The sequence below is a fragment of the Idiotropiscis lumnitzeri genome, chromosome 7, assembly GCF_059441095.1.
Source record: "Idiotropiscis lumnitzeri isolate Australia: NSW breed Sydney's pygmy pipehorse chromosome 7, RoL_Ilum_1.0, whole genome shotgun sequence".
In the NCBI taxonomy this organism is placed as follows: domain Eukaryota; kingdom Metazoa; phylum Chordata; class Actinopteri; order Syngnathiformes; family Syngnathidae; genus Idiotropiscis; species Idiotropiscis lumnitzeri.
The window spans coordinates 11,605,749-11,623,397 of NC_142397.1; the positions used below are offsets into that span (position 1 = coordinate 11,605,749).

General features: G+C 45.7%; 2 protein-coding genes across 4 annotated transcripts in view; one reads left to right on the forward strand and one right to left on the reverse strand.

The window, feature by feature from the left end:
* The window catches only part of kcnab1a (potassium voltage-gated channel subfamily A regulatory beta subunit 1a), a 44,231-nt gene extending 39,954 nt beyond the window's left edge, over positions 1–4,277 (forward strand). For all 3 annotated transcript variants that reach the window (XM_088300057.1, XM_088300058.1, XM_088300059.1), the window contains 6 exons: positions 928–1,013; positions 1,356–1,474; positions 1,568–1,664; positions 1,815–1,935; positions 2,602–2,690; positions 3,137–4,277. In XM_088300057.1, the coding sequence (XP_088156183.1) occupies positions 928–1,013; positions 1,356–1,474; positions 1,568–1,664; positions 1,815–1,935; positions 2,602–2,690; positions 3,137–3,226 (602 nt within the window). In that variant the 3' untranslated portion in view covers positions 3,227–4,277. The remainder of the gene's footprint in view (positions 1–927; positions 1,014–1,355; positions 1,475–1,567; positions 1,665–1,814; positions 1,936–2,601; positions 2,691–3,136) is intronic.
* Positions 4,278–6,396: 2,119 nt separating this feature from the next.
* ssr3 (signal sequence receptor, gamma) lies at positions 6,397–8,249 on the reverse strand. Its single transcript, XM_088300060.1, has 5 exons — positions 8,002–8,249; positions 7,612–7,738; positions 7,016–7,114; positions 6,751–6,882; positions 6,397–6,649 (listed from the first exon to the last, which is right to left on the reverse strand). Exons 1-5 carry the CDS (start codon positions 8,132–8,134, stop codon positions 6,583–6,585), a joined length of 558 nt encoding a protein of 185 aa, XP_088156186.1. The 5' UTR covers positions 8,135–8,249; the 3' UTR covers positions 6,397–6,582.
* Positions 8,250–17,649: the final 9,400 nt, after the last annotated feature.

The window sequence follows — 17,649 nt, forward strand, 5'->3', positions numbered from 1 at the left end:
AATATAGTAATTTACAAAAATAAAGGGTGTCTATCTATATATATTTACAAAACCACCTAGAAGCAAGGAAATAAATGTGACGCTATCACGGAGGGAGATTGCGGTGTAATTAGAGTGAGGCCGGGGTGATGATGAACGGCCTTAATGACAGTCCCAAGTTTGAGTTTTTTGTTGGCACGCGCTGTGAGCACAGTTTGAGGCTAATTGCATCATTAGAGCTGTGGTAGGCTTGAACATAAGCTTCACTGCATGACATTGTTAGCTTGGTAGATTGGGATCGGTAATGACTTGTCAGAAAAATACATTCAAAAATGCTGCTGTGGATGAGAGCGCTCTCCCGTCTGTATTCATCTGTCGTTGACTTATCATTTTTTGGGAGAGGAGCTATTTGTAGACACTTAACACAGTCCCAGCTTTCAAAGGACAAAGACGGTCGGCGATGGAGGGTGATTATTTTTATGAATAAGGATAAAAGTGTAAGGACGGAAGGGTGCCCAGGTCGCGGATGGTGGATGTGGGACGGACCAGCAAGTGCCCATCTATGTGTGGGCCCAACATATAACTCATACATAGAACATATAACATACATAAAACACATCCATTACAAAATAAAAAATACACCAAAATTAAAAACCGGATAGCCTGTACATAAAAAAAACCAAAAAACATCAGCGATGAATTAATTGATTTTAAACCCCCCCCTCAAAATTTAAAATATTACTGCACACACATAGCAGCCCAAACATTTTTTTTTTACAAAATATTTTTTCACAAAGTAGAAAAAAAACAATCATCCAAGCGCAATATTTTTTCTTTTCTATGTTGAGAAGCCATCCATGAGGAATTAAAAAAAAAAGAATTTAAAACACAAAAAACACATTTTAAAAAAATGCTGCAACTTGCTAATGGTTTGCGTGTATCCAACAGAGATCGTCCGGGCCATGACTTATGTGATCAACCAAGGCATGGCAATGTACTGGGGAACATCTCGGTGGACAGCCATGGAGATCATGGTAAGCAGAATAAAAATAAAAGAAACAGAAATGACAACATATTTGCAATGGAGCCGGTTGCAATGAATGGCATTTTAAAAATAGCCATTGTTAACCAAAATTCAAATTCTACTCAAATGGAGTCACAACAAGATGGAAAATTGATTTGCTGTCTTTAATTAACATTTGAATGAATGCTTGATTGCCACCATTTGACGAGCCTCCTCACATTCGTCTTTAAGTCTCTCCCATCAGTGTCTGTCCTCCTCTGGTTCTTTTCCCTCCTCTCTTCTATAGTGACAAAGAAGCAGACTAATGAATCCATCTGGCTTCCCAAATCTTGGTCCGTCTTTGTTCTTGCAGGAGGCGTACTCAGTGGCAAGACAGTTTAATCTGATCCCTCCAGTGTGTGAGCAGGCGGAGTACCATCTCTTCCAGAGGGAAAAAGTGGAAGTGCAACTGCCTGAACTTTATCACAAGATAGGAAAGGAGTCTTTGCTGTCATCCTTTCACATTTTCTACTTTCCACTTTATTTTTTTTCCTGTTAACATAAATAGTCTTGTTTGCCTTCTGCAGGAGTTGGAGCGATGACTTGGTCACCGTTGGCGTGCGGCATCATCACAGGGAAATATGAGAATGGCATTCCTGAATCTTCCAGGGCTTCCATGAAGGTATGCACACTAACTAGATTTTTTCCATGGCAATTGTTTCCATGGTATTTGTCACAGTTTTTCCTTTTTTCATCCAGCTCGTGAAATGCACACACAAAGGTCAACTCACATTTAATACGTTTTTGCTTTTCCATTTCCTCGCTATGCCAGTCGTATCAATGGCTTAAAGAAAAAATAGTGAGCGAAGATGGACGAAAGCAGCAAGCCAAGCTGAAAGAGCTCAACCACATAGCAGAGAAACTGGCCTGCACGCTACCTCAACTGGCTGTGGGTAAGCGAGACTTGTCATCTTGACTCTGCTAAAGGCTCCATGCAAAACAAGAATGCCCACACTTGACACATGCATGTGTTGTCAAATATAGAAAAAGTCAAAGACGTACAGTGACAATGCCTTAAATTCTTAATTGCCACTCACAGCTGACTAAACAAGACAATTACACATTGTGTATTTAATCAAACTGCATAGTTTGCCTCATAAGAAAGTCTGTTAGCATAATGCTAACACACAATGCTAAGCACAAAAGATGGAGAAAGCAAACTAGCATTTATCTTGTGTTCTTATAATGCTTTACAAAGGATTTTTGAACAAAAATGGTGCAGTAATACATGCAGACTAAAAATATATTAATACCCAAAGGCATATATTCTTTATCCTCTGGGGAAAATAACAAATATTAATGCAACTGATTGAGCAGTTTTGACCATTTTATTCATTTGTATTGGAAAGTCTAAAATATACTGCCTCCTGGCAGTCAAGGCACACACACCAGAAGGACGCGCACAATGAATATTCAGGGTGTAAAAACTACTACTATATGTTTTAATAAAGTTCTTTTAAACATGTTACAAAACTTTTGTAGTAAAAGTGTGCCACCTAATGGGAAGCAACTGCGGTTGCGGCAACAGCTCATGTTTTCACCTCGTCCTTTGTCTGCAGCCTGGTGCTTAAGGAATGAAGGTGTGAGTTCAGTCCTGTTAGGAACATCCAACCCCGAGCAGCTCACAGAGAACCTTGGGGCCATACAGGTGAGAACACAAATACATGCACGCATGGTGAAGTTACACAATTGTAGTACCTCACATGTCGACTGCGACTGGCTTCAGCTCCCCTATGGCCATGACTAGAAAAAAGCAAATTGAAAATAGAGGGAGGCTTGTCTTTAAATCACTGCTGCGTATTAAACATACAATTTATATTAAAATGAAATACAGGAAAATCCCCCACCACACTACAAAAAAACTCCACACAGGAAGGCCGGACAACCGCAGAAAGTTGTTCTAACCACTAGTCCACTGTTCTGCATTTTCCTGTTGTCGTAATCATAGATATATGCATGCACATCAACAGGTTGGCCTCCGAAATATTATTCAAAATATTACATCTCGTCAACAGGCCTCCCTTGAATCAAACTTTATTTCTGTATATTTCGCACATCCGACCATTATCAGTTTTTCTTGTGTCTTGCTTCCAGGTCCTTCCCAAGATGACGTCTCACGTGGTGTCTGAAATCGACCACATTCTGGGAAACAGGCCATACAGTAAGAAGGACTACCGCTCCTAGAGCTTGCTTGTAGGACCACCAAGAGGTTAAGACTGCTACGGACTTGTAATACCGCTCTCATGGACCTGCTGCGGCCCACCTCAGACTGGCACAGTCCCCGCATTGCATGACCCGGTCTGTGTGAGCCGTCCTGCTCGGTTCCTCGAGGCTAACATCAGGTGCCACCCTGATAAGCCTCTCTTTGACGCTTCTAGTTTAGCTTAGTCAGCGTGGCCTGTTTAGCATCCGTCTGGACATGTGGCGCACCCTGTTAAGTACAGTATGTCTAGAGCAAGGGTGGGCAAACTTTTGTGCGCAAGGAGCCACTTTTGAGTTTTTTAGGCCCGACGCACACCGAGTGACGTTGCCAATTGCGATAGAGCTGGACAATTAGGAACAAATCACAGTCGCTAAATCACAACCGCACAGCTCCGGTGTTCTTATTAAGATTGAATGAAATTAATTAATTTAAAGAATTAATTAATGTATTTCACTGAAACAATTTTCCCAGCGGCACAACTAAATAAAAGCAACAAATATTACAAGAGTCTCGATCGTGTACTGTAAATGGTCAATGGGTTGGATTAAAGACAACTGTGGGTTCTACAGTATGTGTTCCGCTTGCCATACTTTGTCCACCCCTGCTCTCGGCGACTTCTACATGACGAGTGGCACATCACGAGTGTTTCAAGAAAAAGTGCCTTGCTTGAGAGCAACTTCTAAGTACAGTAAGGGAGCAGGTTAAGCCTCTTTCACACATAGTTGCCACAAATGAGCAGCATTCAAATCAGAACACAAAAAGCATTTAGCAATCTTTGCCTTTCACGCAAAACTCAGCAAAGCAGGATATCTACAGTAGATATAAGACGTCTTCACACCCCTGTTCAAATGTGAAGTTTTAATGATCAGGCTTTAGGGCTGTTTTTTTTTCTTATCTGGAACTGAAGCCTTAGCCAAGGTGGAGGAAATTATCAACCATTCCATATAGTAGTCAGTATTACCACAAAACCGTCAGGGCTTCTGCTAGAAACCAAAAAAAAAAAAAAAGAAGGAAAAGAAAAAGTCAGGAAAATCCTACTAACATCTGAACCTTTGTGGGGTTATCTATAAAAGGTGCCAGGTAAGGTATGTGCTGACTCCATTTAACATGAGTTTGAATTTGATTGGTTAATTCTGATTAGTTTTTTAAATGTTTTTTTTCTTGGTCAAATTTTTCACTTTATAACACAAAACAACATTTGAACAGGGAGATGTTGACTTTTTTTGCACCGTGTGTGAGTAAGGAAAAAAAACCCTTTTTGAACAGCAAATAATACATGACAGTTGGCTAAAGTCAGTGTCGAGTGTTAGAGCTTCACGTTCGATCTCGTTTATGGCTCTGATGCTGCTTTCAAAATTGAATGTTCATGGAACACCTTTGTGCAGCCGCTCCGACTTGTGCAGAAGAGGGACTTTAGTGGAGTGACTTTTTGTGTCTCTTTATGGCAGTGTGAAAGGGGCTTTTATTTGAGTGTCATACTACCCACTTGTATGCTGCCAAATCACTCATACCCTCAAATCTGCTTGGCTCATTTTAGCAAAATCAACGTTGTTTAGAATGCAATACACACACTGACATGCGCGCACACAGAGAAAAATGTAATAATGGAGACAACAAAGATGCGGTTTAAAAAAAGCTAATCCCTAATTATCTACCTAGCAAGTACCTTGAGTCAAAGCCTACATAAAATGGCTATAAAGGCTCAATATAAACATAATAGAAATTAATAGATGCATGTTTTCTCAGCTGCTTCAGTTCATAAAAATAATAAAAAAAATAAAGCACACAATTAAAATCAAGTGCATTACTGCTTTATTAAACCACTACCACCTCTCTAAAATTTGTGTAGAAGAATGTCGTGTTTCCGTTGGCCCGATGGGAAGATGTCGCTCCCTGGTGGTTAGTGTAGGAACTGAATGGCAGGAGAAGAAAAGTGCGCCTCCTTCCCTCACGGTGCATTTATTTTCATACATCTTCTCTGTTAAAGCCTCTACCGATGATCGAAATCAGCATTGCTAAGTGGTTGGAGAAGACATGGCTATTGGCGTTATAATTTATATTTCATGTAAAAATGGCTACCAGCACAAGTATTTTAACATGATCTACTGTAAAAGTTTTCCTTCTAGGGTACGCGTGTGCCATTTAGAGCTGTAGTTTAACAAGTTTATTTTCATGTACGTTACATAGACTTCTAGGGTATGCCTTGTAACATTTTAACAAACATCCAGAAGCCTCGTACATTTCCAAACTGTACTCTACTGTATATGGTTATTGGTTAATATAATAATACGATGTAAATAATGTTTTTTAAGTTGCATTGTTGAGTCACTCATTGTCATATTCTGAAGGACATTTTATTTTGAACAACAAAACAGCTCATGGTGATATTTCATTTGTCCGAGTGTCAGAACAAAGGATTCAACAAGTTCAACTGACTGAATTGTCACCTCTGGGCTGGTGGTCGTTCTTGTGGGGATTAAAGCGCTAGATAAATCTGGCAACATCTTGGGCTCTATAACAGTGGTCCTCCAACTGTAGTCAGTGGATCCCCAGGGTCCACGCAACAATTCGTGAACCAATTTGGAACCAAATGCACCATTTGACAATATAATAACCCAACAGTGAAGCTGATAAATTCACCCGATGATGTGCTGTCATGTGAATTGCTGTGATGGGCAATGTGTCCTCCCCTGTGTGTGGAAAGACGACTTAACAGTGTTTTCGTGTGTAAGTTTTACCACTAAACGGTGTGCCTTGATGAGAGCCCCCCCCCCCCACCGCAGGAGGATGAGTTTCATTTCAATATGTGTGAGGGGGTCAAAGGTCAGAAGTATATCAGTTACAGTAGTCGAATGGACTCTGTGTTGATTTGATTTTAGTTTGAATTACAAATTTCCATTCTTTTTTAGATGGAAAATACATCACCAACTGTGGATGGGAACCTATTTTTAGTTGAGGCCACATGCAAACCATAAGCGTTATTTCCTCTGCAGAACATTTATCTGTAAATAATGAGGTCCAGAATAAATGGCATTGCAAGTAGAAACAAATTGTCTTGTCATTTTTTGTAGTCATAAAGTAGAGGATTTGTGATCAAAATAAGCAATCCAACCAAGTGAAGAAATTTATCAATTAAAACAATGAGCAAATATTATGGCTTATTTTTTTATTGTTACAAAAAAGATACACAGAGAGTAAGAGCCTCCAGATTTTTGATCATGAATTTCATGAAGTTGAAATGTGACATTGTTCTCCATTCCCAACTTTAGTGAAAAGTACACAACCCCAAACATCCCAACCTTTCTCGTCCCCTTAACACCATCTGCATCATCTTTATCTACTTTGATCCAGTGGACAGCAGAGCGATGAGTCCGGAGGAGGCACCAATTGACAAGATGTAGTTGCTGGGAGGGAAAACGTGTGTTAAGGCAAAAGCTACCTTTTTGCTTGTTGCACAAGGAACACTTTTATTCAACTGTTTGTGTGGGATGATAATAAAGGATACACGGCAGGGTTTAAGTTCTTGAGCAGGAAGAAGGAGGCAACAATGACGAGCACCAGGAAGAGGGTGTTGTTGTAGAAGATAGAGAACGTGGTGGCCTCGTAGTCAGCGACCTCATTCTTCTTCCAGAGGATTCTGAGCCAACAGAAAACAGTGGCTTAACTCGTGTGAAATGGGGACAATATTGTCTGCGGTGTCGTTTACTGTGTATATACGTTCGCGAGTATGAAAATGTATCTCTATCTATATAAATGTATATGTTTGTCACCTCTCGTCTTTCTCCTTGCGGGACATCTTGCGATTGTCGGCCTCGGACAGCTTCCTGGTCACCTCCTTGGAAACAGCATCCTCGCGTTTTTGAGCAACTCTGGATGGAATGGGAAAGAAAAGAGTTTTGACAAGAATTCATGAGAAGGACTGTTTGAAATAAGACAAGATAATTCTGGAACAATAACTGTAGCTGATGGTTTATTTCAGCAAAACAACCCAAGCAATCACAACATATCAAGTTTGAGAACTTTGACAGAGAAACTGTATTTCCTCAAATAATCACCAAATGCCTCATAGCAGAAGTGGCACCTGTAAAGCTCATGTTTACAATGTGGTTAGAGAATTATAATCAAGAAGCATGTGTGCTGAAAAATGCCTTACTCCAAATAGACACCAAGCACTCTCAACAGTTGAACAAATATCTTTATCCACTATGTGAGGAAATTATACATTCCAAAGTGCACTGTTTAGTGTTATGTGCTTCAAAAACCTGCAGGACGTACACAAATAACAAAGACAGTATATTTATTTAATACAGTAATCAATATGTATAAAATTTCAGCTGTGTCCAGACATTGTGGACACCCATCTTACTTGTGCTTGAGAACAAACTTGACGTTCTTGTACGCGAAAGCAACCAGGTAGGTGCTGGCAAGAGTCATCACAGTGTACAGGAAAGCAGACTGGACCAGGTCCATGTGCCAAATCCTCCAGAACAACCCTAGAGACACACAGGAACCAAATCAAATATGTCATTCTAATTACGACCTATAGTGAGCTGCCTTTTTATGGAAAAGCCTACCTGAAGTAACACAGTTATGCTAACGTTAGCTCATCACAACGTTAGATTTATTTTGTGGCTGATTACAAACAGCCTTCATTATAGTTCAAACACCGTATGCGATGTTTTTCTTTTCATTGATTCGTGATGTTTGACAGCGTGGCAGACTTGCACTTAGCAATTAGCAGCAGCGAAGTACTCACAGATGGGGATGGCAGAAACAATGAGAGCATTCGCGTAGAAGAGAGCGGTGGACTTTGTCGAGAGGTTTCTGCTGAAGTCTTGGAGGAGAAGGTCTTCCTCTGACAGCTGTTTATTGTTGACTTTAGGCGCCATAACTGCGAGGAGTCACTGAGAGTCCCGTCTGACTGCTCGGCTGCAGATACAAGAGGACTGACACGTCGCTAGGAGAGCTCAAGAGGGACGCGTCAGCATTAATCCGGAAGTACACCACTCGCTTTCTTCTTCGGGTTGTTCGCTCAGCAACGAGATATCGCGTGCAATTACAACGACGCCCTCCACAGGTAAAACACGATCATTGCAAATGAACATACAAAGCCGAAGGAAAAATACAATCGGTCTTGTAAAGTGCCTGACAAACGATGGTTGAGTAAAAGTGTCTTGACAGAAAATAACTTTGGAAAAAGTTAAAGTTACCTTGTAAAATATTACGTGAGTAAAAATCCATCTAACATTTTCTTAAAAGCCAACTCAACTTTATTTATAGAGCACTTTCAAACAACCACAGATTCATACAAGTGCTGTACATGAAATAGAAATAAGACATGAAGAAAACAAACACAGGTAAAAACAATATTGTAATAACATTAAACAATAAATCACTAAAACAATATGGACTCTAATTTGACAGATTCTTTTTTTCATATTCTATTTTCATTATGGATTCATATTTACAGTCAGTAGCGGTCCAAGCTTTAATGTCCAAAATTCTCGTTTACATTATTTATCTCAATATTACTGTTTGGCCATACAGAAGAAGTCATTTGGGAATGATAGTTTATGCTACAATACTTAAAAACCCAATGCCATTACTTCCTTAGTGATCTTTTTTTTCACTCGACAAATGCTCATATATGAAAAAATATAAACATAACAAATCATAGCAAAATTTAAAAGAAAGCGAAGCATTTTCAAAAAATACAACTAATAAAAATGAACAATCTTGTGCTAAAAACAAAAATTAACTGAATTTAATTTTACACACATTACAACATGATTAACCAACTTTAAAGGTGCATAACCTCAACAACTTTCTATTTTTAGGGTTCAAACAATCAAACAATTGAAACATTAAAACTGCATAGCAATGTGTTAACATGACACAGCAGATTGTTCCATTCTCTTCTCAGCAGAAACGTTACTTCATCATGACTCATAGTTATTTTCCTACTACATCAACTTGTATTACTGCAAGATCAGCATCTTTGAATGTGCACTGCCTCCCCATTGTTTCTACTTGGACAGAAGAAATGGTTTTAGAGCAAAAAAAAGAACCTGATGCTTGCATGACACAGTTCATTTCAGCTGCGAGTCATTCATCAATTTCCTTCCCAACATACTGTAAACTCCACTTCTCTTTTTACGTAATAATGGAGAAGTGTACCTCACTACTTCTTGCTACTCACATTCCACTAACTGGATGTTCTTAGCAACAAGAAACAACATGCAGGGTGAAGTCGAATAGTCTAACCATAGAGCCGCGTGACAGAGAAAAAAATTAGATTTTACGTAAAACACAAGTTCCTCCAACAAGCCCAAGGATGAGGCCGAGGGAAATTACAGCATGCCTTATTGCTTTGATTGTTTGTGTGCAATTTTCTGGTTTGTTTGTTTGAATAATATATTCAAAATAAATAAATAAATAAAGTGTAATCTACCGACATCCATGACATTTTTGCTTCACCTTTCGGTCATTTGTGATACTAATAATGTGCCTTAACGACCGACGCCTACAGGACTGGAGCGGATCTTTGATATACATTTTTCTTTTTTAAAACTTTAATTAATAAAAATATATTTTAAAAAAACACAGGGGATGGAATTTTTTATATTGAGCTTGGTTTACACTGTTTCCCATTTCTTTTTTGCACAGATTCAACTAAATTTCATTTGAATGCTAATTTCAAGGAAATTTCAAGGAAATGTAATCAGAGCATGAACACTGAATAGACAAAAATATAAAATGGGAACATGAATCTATACATTGCCAAACAATGTCAGATAAAAAGAAATCCTCATAAAATAACCCAAATGTTGCCCTATTTACCCACAAGAAAATCATTGCTTCCTTGGTGAGGCAGCAGTTACTAGTTGTGTGGTCATGTGACAACCTGGCGCCGTTTGATTGGTCAAATGAAGTTAAACGTCAGTAGTAGTTGAGTCTGACTGGTGAAACACAGTCATGTGACATAATTCTCTGACAAACCAAAACAAGCAGTCAATAATAGATAAAAATAAAAGTAGTTCAATGTAATGTAGCTGAATGTAACTGGGTTAAAATAGTGTTTCTTTACAGAAATATTAAAGTACCTATAAGTAAAAAGTAAAGCTACTTTGCACTCTAATCAAAGACAAAGATAAAGATAATTGTAATTTATTTTAATACATGTAATGGAACAACACCTTACTTCCCATCTCTGTAGCTATGCAACACTTTACTGATGTCATCAGCATTTTTTTTTAATTTAATTTCACCCAGAACATTTCATGGTATGACCTTTCAAGCGTTAAGTGGGGTATCTGCTTTTCCATTTCCCCGAGTGCAGCACATGCAGCAATACAATAGCTTCTGATCTAAGTGGGCGGTGTCGATTACAACGTGACTACATTGGGCTGCGTGAAGAGTAATATGAACATTCGATTAAATGTTTCTACACGTATGACTTCTCCAATAATAGGCATATTCAAGTCTTGAGTGTAAAAATGACTCACAGACATTCCAGTAAGCGTTTGCACGAGCCGATCATGCAGCTGCTCACGTGTCCTTTCTCGTACCTATGTCGTCATCCAAAGCTTGTCACGGACGTTGTTTGCTGCTGGGGACCAATTGAAAATAAGCAGACAGATATTTGACCCGCTGCTGCCCCCACATCATAGCTTAGCCCCCCGCCGCGCTGCTCTCTTTCTTAACTCGGTTTGCAGCAGGCTGCGTGTGTGCGTGTGAGCGAGTGTGATGCATCCAGGCAGGTTTGCGTGATGTCCCTGTCTTTAAACGGGGGTAGAGCTTTAAGGATTAACTGCACTTCAGGGGTGCAAGGAGGAGGAAGCTAGGAGGAGCAGGAAGGGATCCCAAATGGCCTGCCAACACAATGCCAGGTTCACTCACTCTGCCTCGTGTTGATTACTTTGGCTTTGGTGACACCGCGAGCACACTGACCGACACACGCACACCCACTCCCACGCACACACGCCAGACACCCTCAGGATGGTGTGCCTGGCAATACTCTGACTGTAGCCTTCAGTGTGTGCATGACAGATCACCTAAAGTAGAGCCCTTGCCTTCCTTTTCAATGACTTTGTGACACTTGCCTAAAGCTAAGCTGTGGGAGTCCTACTTTACATCTGCATGCCACTACACTGTGCGTGCGTGTATGAGTGTGTACTGTATGTGTGTTAGTATTTCCGTGTGAACACATGGTGGTGTGACATTATCTGGCAGTAGTGTTGGTTGATGGTCATTTTTTTTTTTTGGTTTAGTTTAGTAAAGCCCCAAAATCCCTATAGATGACAGGTCAAAGCACTGCTAAGGGGGTGTGCTCAAAGTCACTTTGCGCTATGGATGTGGCAATGAGCAGTATTTTGAGTGGGCCGGGGTACCAATCCATCTTAATTTTAGTCCCTTGCTTACCGGACTTATTACAGTTTACTGAGACTTTATTTTTTGTGTTCAATATGTCATGATTTGTATTTGTTATTTTTGGTTTAGTATTTGGTTTCATGTTTTGGCCTTGTATATGTGTCTTGTCTCGTCTTGTCTATTGTGTCCACCTGTGCTCGTTTACCCAAGCCCGAGTGTCAACCAATCCGGTCCTTCCAACCCTCCATGTCTTGTCCAGGTGCTCCTCGTTGTCTCGTCAATTTGTGTGTATTTAGTTCCCTGGTTGCTTTCAGTTCTTGTTGGTTCATTGGCATTTTCACTGTCGCTTGTCCCTGTCGCTTGTCCCTGTCGCTTGTCCCGGTTGCCTTTCCCTGTTGCCAGTTCCTGTCGCCAGTTCCTGTCGCCTCTCCCTGTAGTTGGTTTCCTGTCGTTAAGTTTTTCCAAGTTCCTTGTTTGCCTTAGTTTTCTGTTTAATAAATGCCCTTTAAGTTACCCCTGCCTGGCTTCCCTGCGTTTGGGTCCTCACCTTCCTCAACCCTGACAGAATGAACCAACCAATACTGGACCCAGCAGGAAGCTCACGGCGACGAGTTCGCCGTCGCCGCCCAAGCTGGTACCCCCCTCAGCCTGCCGACCAACCCCTTCGTGTGAGTTCCATATGTTCCGCCAAGCCAGTTTGCCACTCTTCTTCGTCTTGTGTTAACATCTTTGATTACGACACCATTTTGTCCCCCCATGTTTTTGTTAATTCAGATTTAGATGATGACCCCTATTTTCAGTTGTCTGATTCCGAGTTTGACCCAGATTTTGATTTTTCTCATGAGTTTTCTTCTCCCAGTCAGTTTTTGTCACGGTTTCCTTTCGAGTCCTTTGAGTCCACACCTGAATCACACCCATCAGACCTTTACTTGGGCACCCGGTTGGCCATCTATCCTGGACCTCCGCGAGGTGGTCAACGACGGCGCCCGAGTAAAGGATCTGCCACCTCTCGTAATAGCACCCACTTTTTACACCCTGAGTCACGTTTTTCCAATTCACTTGGTTCACTTCGTCCGTCTGTTTCTGTACCTCGTCCACAGTCGGTTTCTGCACCACCTTCCGTTCGACCCACGTTTTGTAGCGCACGTTCACCAGCCCCTGTAGTCCCGGTCCCTCGTGTCCTTCGCGTCTCCCGTTCCCCTGAATCCCTATGGCGGCAGGCTGATAGGGATCCGGCCCCCGACCCAGCTCCTCACGAGCTGCAGCCTCCAGTGCCGGCCCCTCGCCAGCTGCAGCGTCCCGTCCCGGCTCCTCGCCAGCTGCAGCGTCCCGTCCCGGCTCCTCGCCAGCTGCAGCGTCCCGCCCCGGCTCCTCGCCAGCTGCAGCGTCCCGTCCCGGCTCCTCGCCAGCTGCAGCGTCCCGTCCCGGCTCCTCGCCAGCTGCAGCGTCCCGTCCCGGCTCCTCGCCAGCTGCAGCGTCCCGTCCCGGCTCCGCGCCAGCTGCAGCGTCCCGTCCCGGCTCCTTGCCAGCTGCAGCCTCCCGTCCCGGCTCCTTGCCAGCTGCAGCCTCCCGTCCCGGCTCCTCGCCAGCTGCGGCCTCCCGTCCCGGCTCCTCGCCAGCTGGGGCCTCCCGTCCCGGCTCCTCGCCAGCTGGGGCCTCCCGTCCCGGCTCCTCGCCAGCTGGGGCCTCCCGTCCCGGCTCCTCGCCAGCTGGAGCCTCCCGTCCCGGCTCCTCGCCAGCTGCAGCGTCCCGTCCCGGCTCCTCGCCAGCTGCAGCGTCCCGTCCCGGCTCCTCGCCAGCTGCAGCAAACCACGCAGCCTCCAGAGTCCCACTCGGGCTCACCGCCAGCTGCTGAACCCTGTTCCGGCTCCTCCCCAGCTGCTGAGCCCCGTCCCGGCTCCCCGCCAGCTGCTGAGCCCCGTCCCGGCTCCCCGCCAGCGGATGAGCCCCGTCCCGGCTCCCCGCCAGCGGATGAGCCCCGTTCCGGCTCCCCGCCAGCGGATGAGTCCCGTTCCGGCTCCCCGCCAGCTGATAAGCCCCGTCCCGGTTCCCCCCGAGCTGCTGGGGCCCGTTCTGGCCTCCCGAGAGCTGCTGACCCCCGTTCCGGCGCCTCGCCAGCGCTTCAAGTCCCTGTTCCGGCGGAGCACGTCCTGCGTCCGCCACAAGTCCCTGTTCCGGCGGAGCACGTCCTGCGTCCGCCACCAGTCCCGGCGGAGCACGCCACGCGTCCGCCACAAGTCCCTGTTCCGGCGGAGCACGTTCTGCGTCCGCCACAAGTCCCTATTCCGGCGGAGCACGTTCTGCGTCCGCCACCAGTCCCTGTTCCGGCGGAGCACGCCCTGCGTCCGCCACAAGTCCCTGGTCCGGCGGAGCACGCCCTGCGTCCGCCACCAGTCCCTGTTCCGGCGGAGCACGTCCTGCGTCCGCCACCAGTCCCTGTTCCGGCGGAGCACGTCCTGCTTCCGCCACCAGTCCCTGTTCCGGCGGAGCATGCCCTGCGTCCGCCACAAGTCCCTCTTCCGGCGGAGCACGTCCTGCGTCCGCCACAAGTCCCTGTTCCGGCGGAGCACGTCCTGCGTCCGCCACCAGTCCCGGTTCCGGCGGAGCACGCCACGCGTCCGCCACAAGTCCCTGTTCCGGCGGAGCACGCCCTGCGTCCGCCACAAGTCCCTGGTCCGGCGGAGCACGCCCTGCGTCCGCCACCAGTCCCTGTACCGGCGGAGCACGTCCTGCGTCCGCCACAAGTCCCTGTTTCGGCGGAGCACGCCCTGTGTCCGCCACCAGTCCCTGTTCCGGCGGAGCATGCCCTGCGTCCGCCACAAGTCCCTCTTCCGGCGGAGCACGTCCTGCGTCTGCCACAAGTCCCTGTTCCGGCGGAGCACGTCCTGCGTCCGCCACCAGTCCCGGTTCCGGCGGAGCACACCACGCGTCCGCCACAAGTCCCTGTTCCGGCTGAGCACGTTCTGCGTCCGCCACAAGTCCCTGTTCCGGCGGAGCACGTTCTGCGTCCGCCACCAGTCCCTGTCCCCGCTGCGCCCGGCCCGCCGCCGCTCCAAGTCCCGGCCTCTGATGCGCCCGGCCCGCCGCCGCTCCAAATCCCTGCCTCGGCGGTGCCAGACGGCCCGCCGCCACCCCACTTCCCTGTCCCGGCGGCGCCCGAGGACACGCCGTCGCTTCCCGTCGCTGCCTCGGCGGTGCTCGACGATCCGCCGTCGCCCCAAGCTCCTTTTTCGGCGGGACTCGACGATCCGCCGGCGCTCCAGTTTCCTGCCTGGGCGGTGGATGACGACCCGCCGTCGCTTCTCGTCTCTGCCACAGCGGCGCCCGACGAAGCGCCGCCGCTCCACGTTCCAGTCTCGGCGGCGTTCAACGACCAGCCGCCGCTCTACGTTCCTGTCTCGGCGGGGTTCGACGACCAGCCGCCGTTCCACGTTCCTGTCTCGGCGGGGTTCGACGACCAGCCGCCGCTCCACGTTCCATTCTCGGCGGCGTTCGACGACCGGCCGCCGCTCCACGTTCCTGTCTCGGCGGGGCTCGACGACCAGCCGCCGCTCCAAGTGCCTGCCTCGGCTGCGCCCGCCCCGTCGCTGCTCCAAGCTCCGGTCTCGGCTGCATCCGGCGTCCAGCCGCCGCGTCTCGTCTCAGCCTCGTCAGCGGACTCCATGCGGTGTTCGGGTCATCCTGGACGTCCGCCTGAATGGCCGCCCTTGGACTTATGCGTCTGTCCTCCCGGACGCCCGCCTGAATGGCCACGGCTAGACTCCCTGGTCTGGTTTCCCGGACGGCCGCCTGAAGGGCCACGGCTGGACTCGCTGGTCTGGCTTCCCGGACGCCCGCCTGACCAGCCTTGATTGCGGACTGTGGTCCCGCCTCCTGGCCCCCTTCCGCCCACCCTGATTTTGGACAATTTTCTTTTGTTTGTGTTTGGGACGTCTGGGATCCGTCCCTTAAGGGGGGGGTACTGTCATGATTTGTATTTGTTATTTTTGGTTTAGTATTTGGTTTCATGTTTTGGCCTTGTATATGTGTCTTGTCTCGTCTTGTCTATTGTGTCCACCTGTGCTCGTTTACCCAAGCCCGAGTGTCAACCAATCCGGTCCTTCCAACCCTCCATGTCTTGTCCAGGTGCTCCTCGTTGTCTCGTCAATTTGTGTGTATTTAGTTCCCTGGTTGCTTTCAGTTCTTGTTGGTTCATTGGCATTTTCACTGTCGCTTGTCCCTGTCGCTTGTCCCTGTCGCTTGTCCCGGTTGCCTTTCCCTGTTGCCAGTTCCTGTCGCCAGTTCCTGTCGCCTCTCCCTGTAGTTGGTTTCCTGTCGTTAAGTTTTTCCAAGTTCCTTGTTTGCCTTAGTTTTCTGTTTAATAAATGCCCTTTAAGTTACCCCTGCCTGGCTTCCCTGCGTTTGGGTCCTCACCTTCCTCAACCCTGACACAATATTCCTTTTTATTTTTACGACATGTGTGGCTACTTGTTTTCTCTTCTTATTTTAAAACCCCTTCTGGTCCTTCTTTTGGAATAAGTGATGCAAAAAAAAAGTAACAAAAAAGTCAAAGACAAAGCAAAGCCTTCATGTAAAGTTGGCCCTTTGATTTTCACTGAACTGAACTGAACTGACACATGATCACTGACCACCGTTTTCCTCTCTGAAATGTTGGTCAATTTCCAAATTGAACATCCCCGGGGGCATTTGACCTAAAAGTCGCATTTTGTCCCCCTGGTTAGCAGCAAGTTGTAAATATGCATGCCTCTTGTCTTTTATTGTCATCTTTGACATGTATTGAGTGGACCGCAACATGTTCCTTCAGAAGCTCGAGCAATGAACTTAAGAGCGACACACCAGGGCTCATTTAAAATTCCATTTGCCTTGACTGCAAACAAATGATTTTGCACATTTGGTATGTGTACAAGCGAGCAGACAAGTGCTCACATGCTCCCTTTGATGGTTTGAAGCAAAATAACATTTTATTAATGTTTTATCGCTGACATGTGGCATGTGCTCCAAAGTGAAAGGACTCACAGAGAGGGAGCTCATGGGCATGTCTTTTGTTTTTCTTCATTTCCTCCACAAGAATGGGAACATTCCACAGTGCACAGCTTTCTTCTCCTTATTAAAGCTGAAAAGGCGCTAATGGAGCCCATGACTGTGACTTTCCTCAACTTTCCTATTACAAGATCTGAACATGCGATTATTGAAGTCTCTCTGTCTCACTGAAAGAGTGGCGGACATGGTCTGCTGTAGTTCAGAGCAGTGGTCTTTGTAGTCACGTGTATAAAAAAAATAAATAAATAAAATAACCACGATATAACGCCCAAACTACAAACTTGTGTCAGCCATGATAGGCTCCAGCTCTCCTACGACTCCATTGGGCACACACGCAATCGAAAATGGATGAAGATATCAAATCCGCCGCCTCTTGTCTACAACAGAATCAAAATACTTCTCCATGTACTCAACTGTACATATTGTGCTAACACGCAAATGCATCAATCGAAAAAAAACAAAAAAAAAACGAGACAAGAACCCTATGAGGTGTTAAAAGCCAAATATGCAGACATCTCTAGATCCTTAAACAATAACACATTGTCGCTAAAGGCCAAAAAAATCTGTTCATGTTACACGTGCCAAAATAACATTTGTAGTGCACCGGTACCTCCTTGTGTCCTGTGATTAATGACCCCTCTCGGTTGGCTCCAAGAGAAGAGTACGTGATCGGCTGGAGTTGAGGGTGTTGGTGGGGGTTCGAGAAAAGGGAGTTAAATACTTGTCCTTTAAACATGTGTTTACACTTTATGCCCACTTTTGCTATAAAACGTTTCCTCACCCCGAGCTGCGTGCGTGCCGACCAGCACACTGCACACACATGTGCTTGTACACGTGTGACCAAAGAGAACAAATGTAAACTTGTGTCTGCAGCCCCACCCTCTCTCTTCCTCTCATACACGCGCGCACACACACACAAATATGTAATATTGCTTATGAATCTTAAAACATTTCTGGAGCAGTCCTTGAGGCAATTCATTTTTAACAAAGAAAA

Coding starts and splice junctions, on each gene's coding strand:
- ssr3 (XM_088300060.1), bottom strand. CDS start 8,134: ATGGCGCCTAAAGTCAACAATAAACAGCTGTCAGAGGAAGACCTTCTC. Junction 7,115..7,611: donor AAGTTTGTTCTCAAGCACAA/GTAAGATGGGTG, acceptor CATTCCATCCAG/AGTTGCTCAAAAACGCGAGG. Junction 6,650..6,750: donor AAGAACTTAAACCCTGCCGT/GTATCCTTTATT, acceptor TTTCCCTCCCAG/CAACTACATCTTGTCAATTG.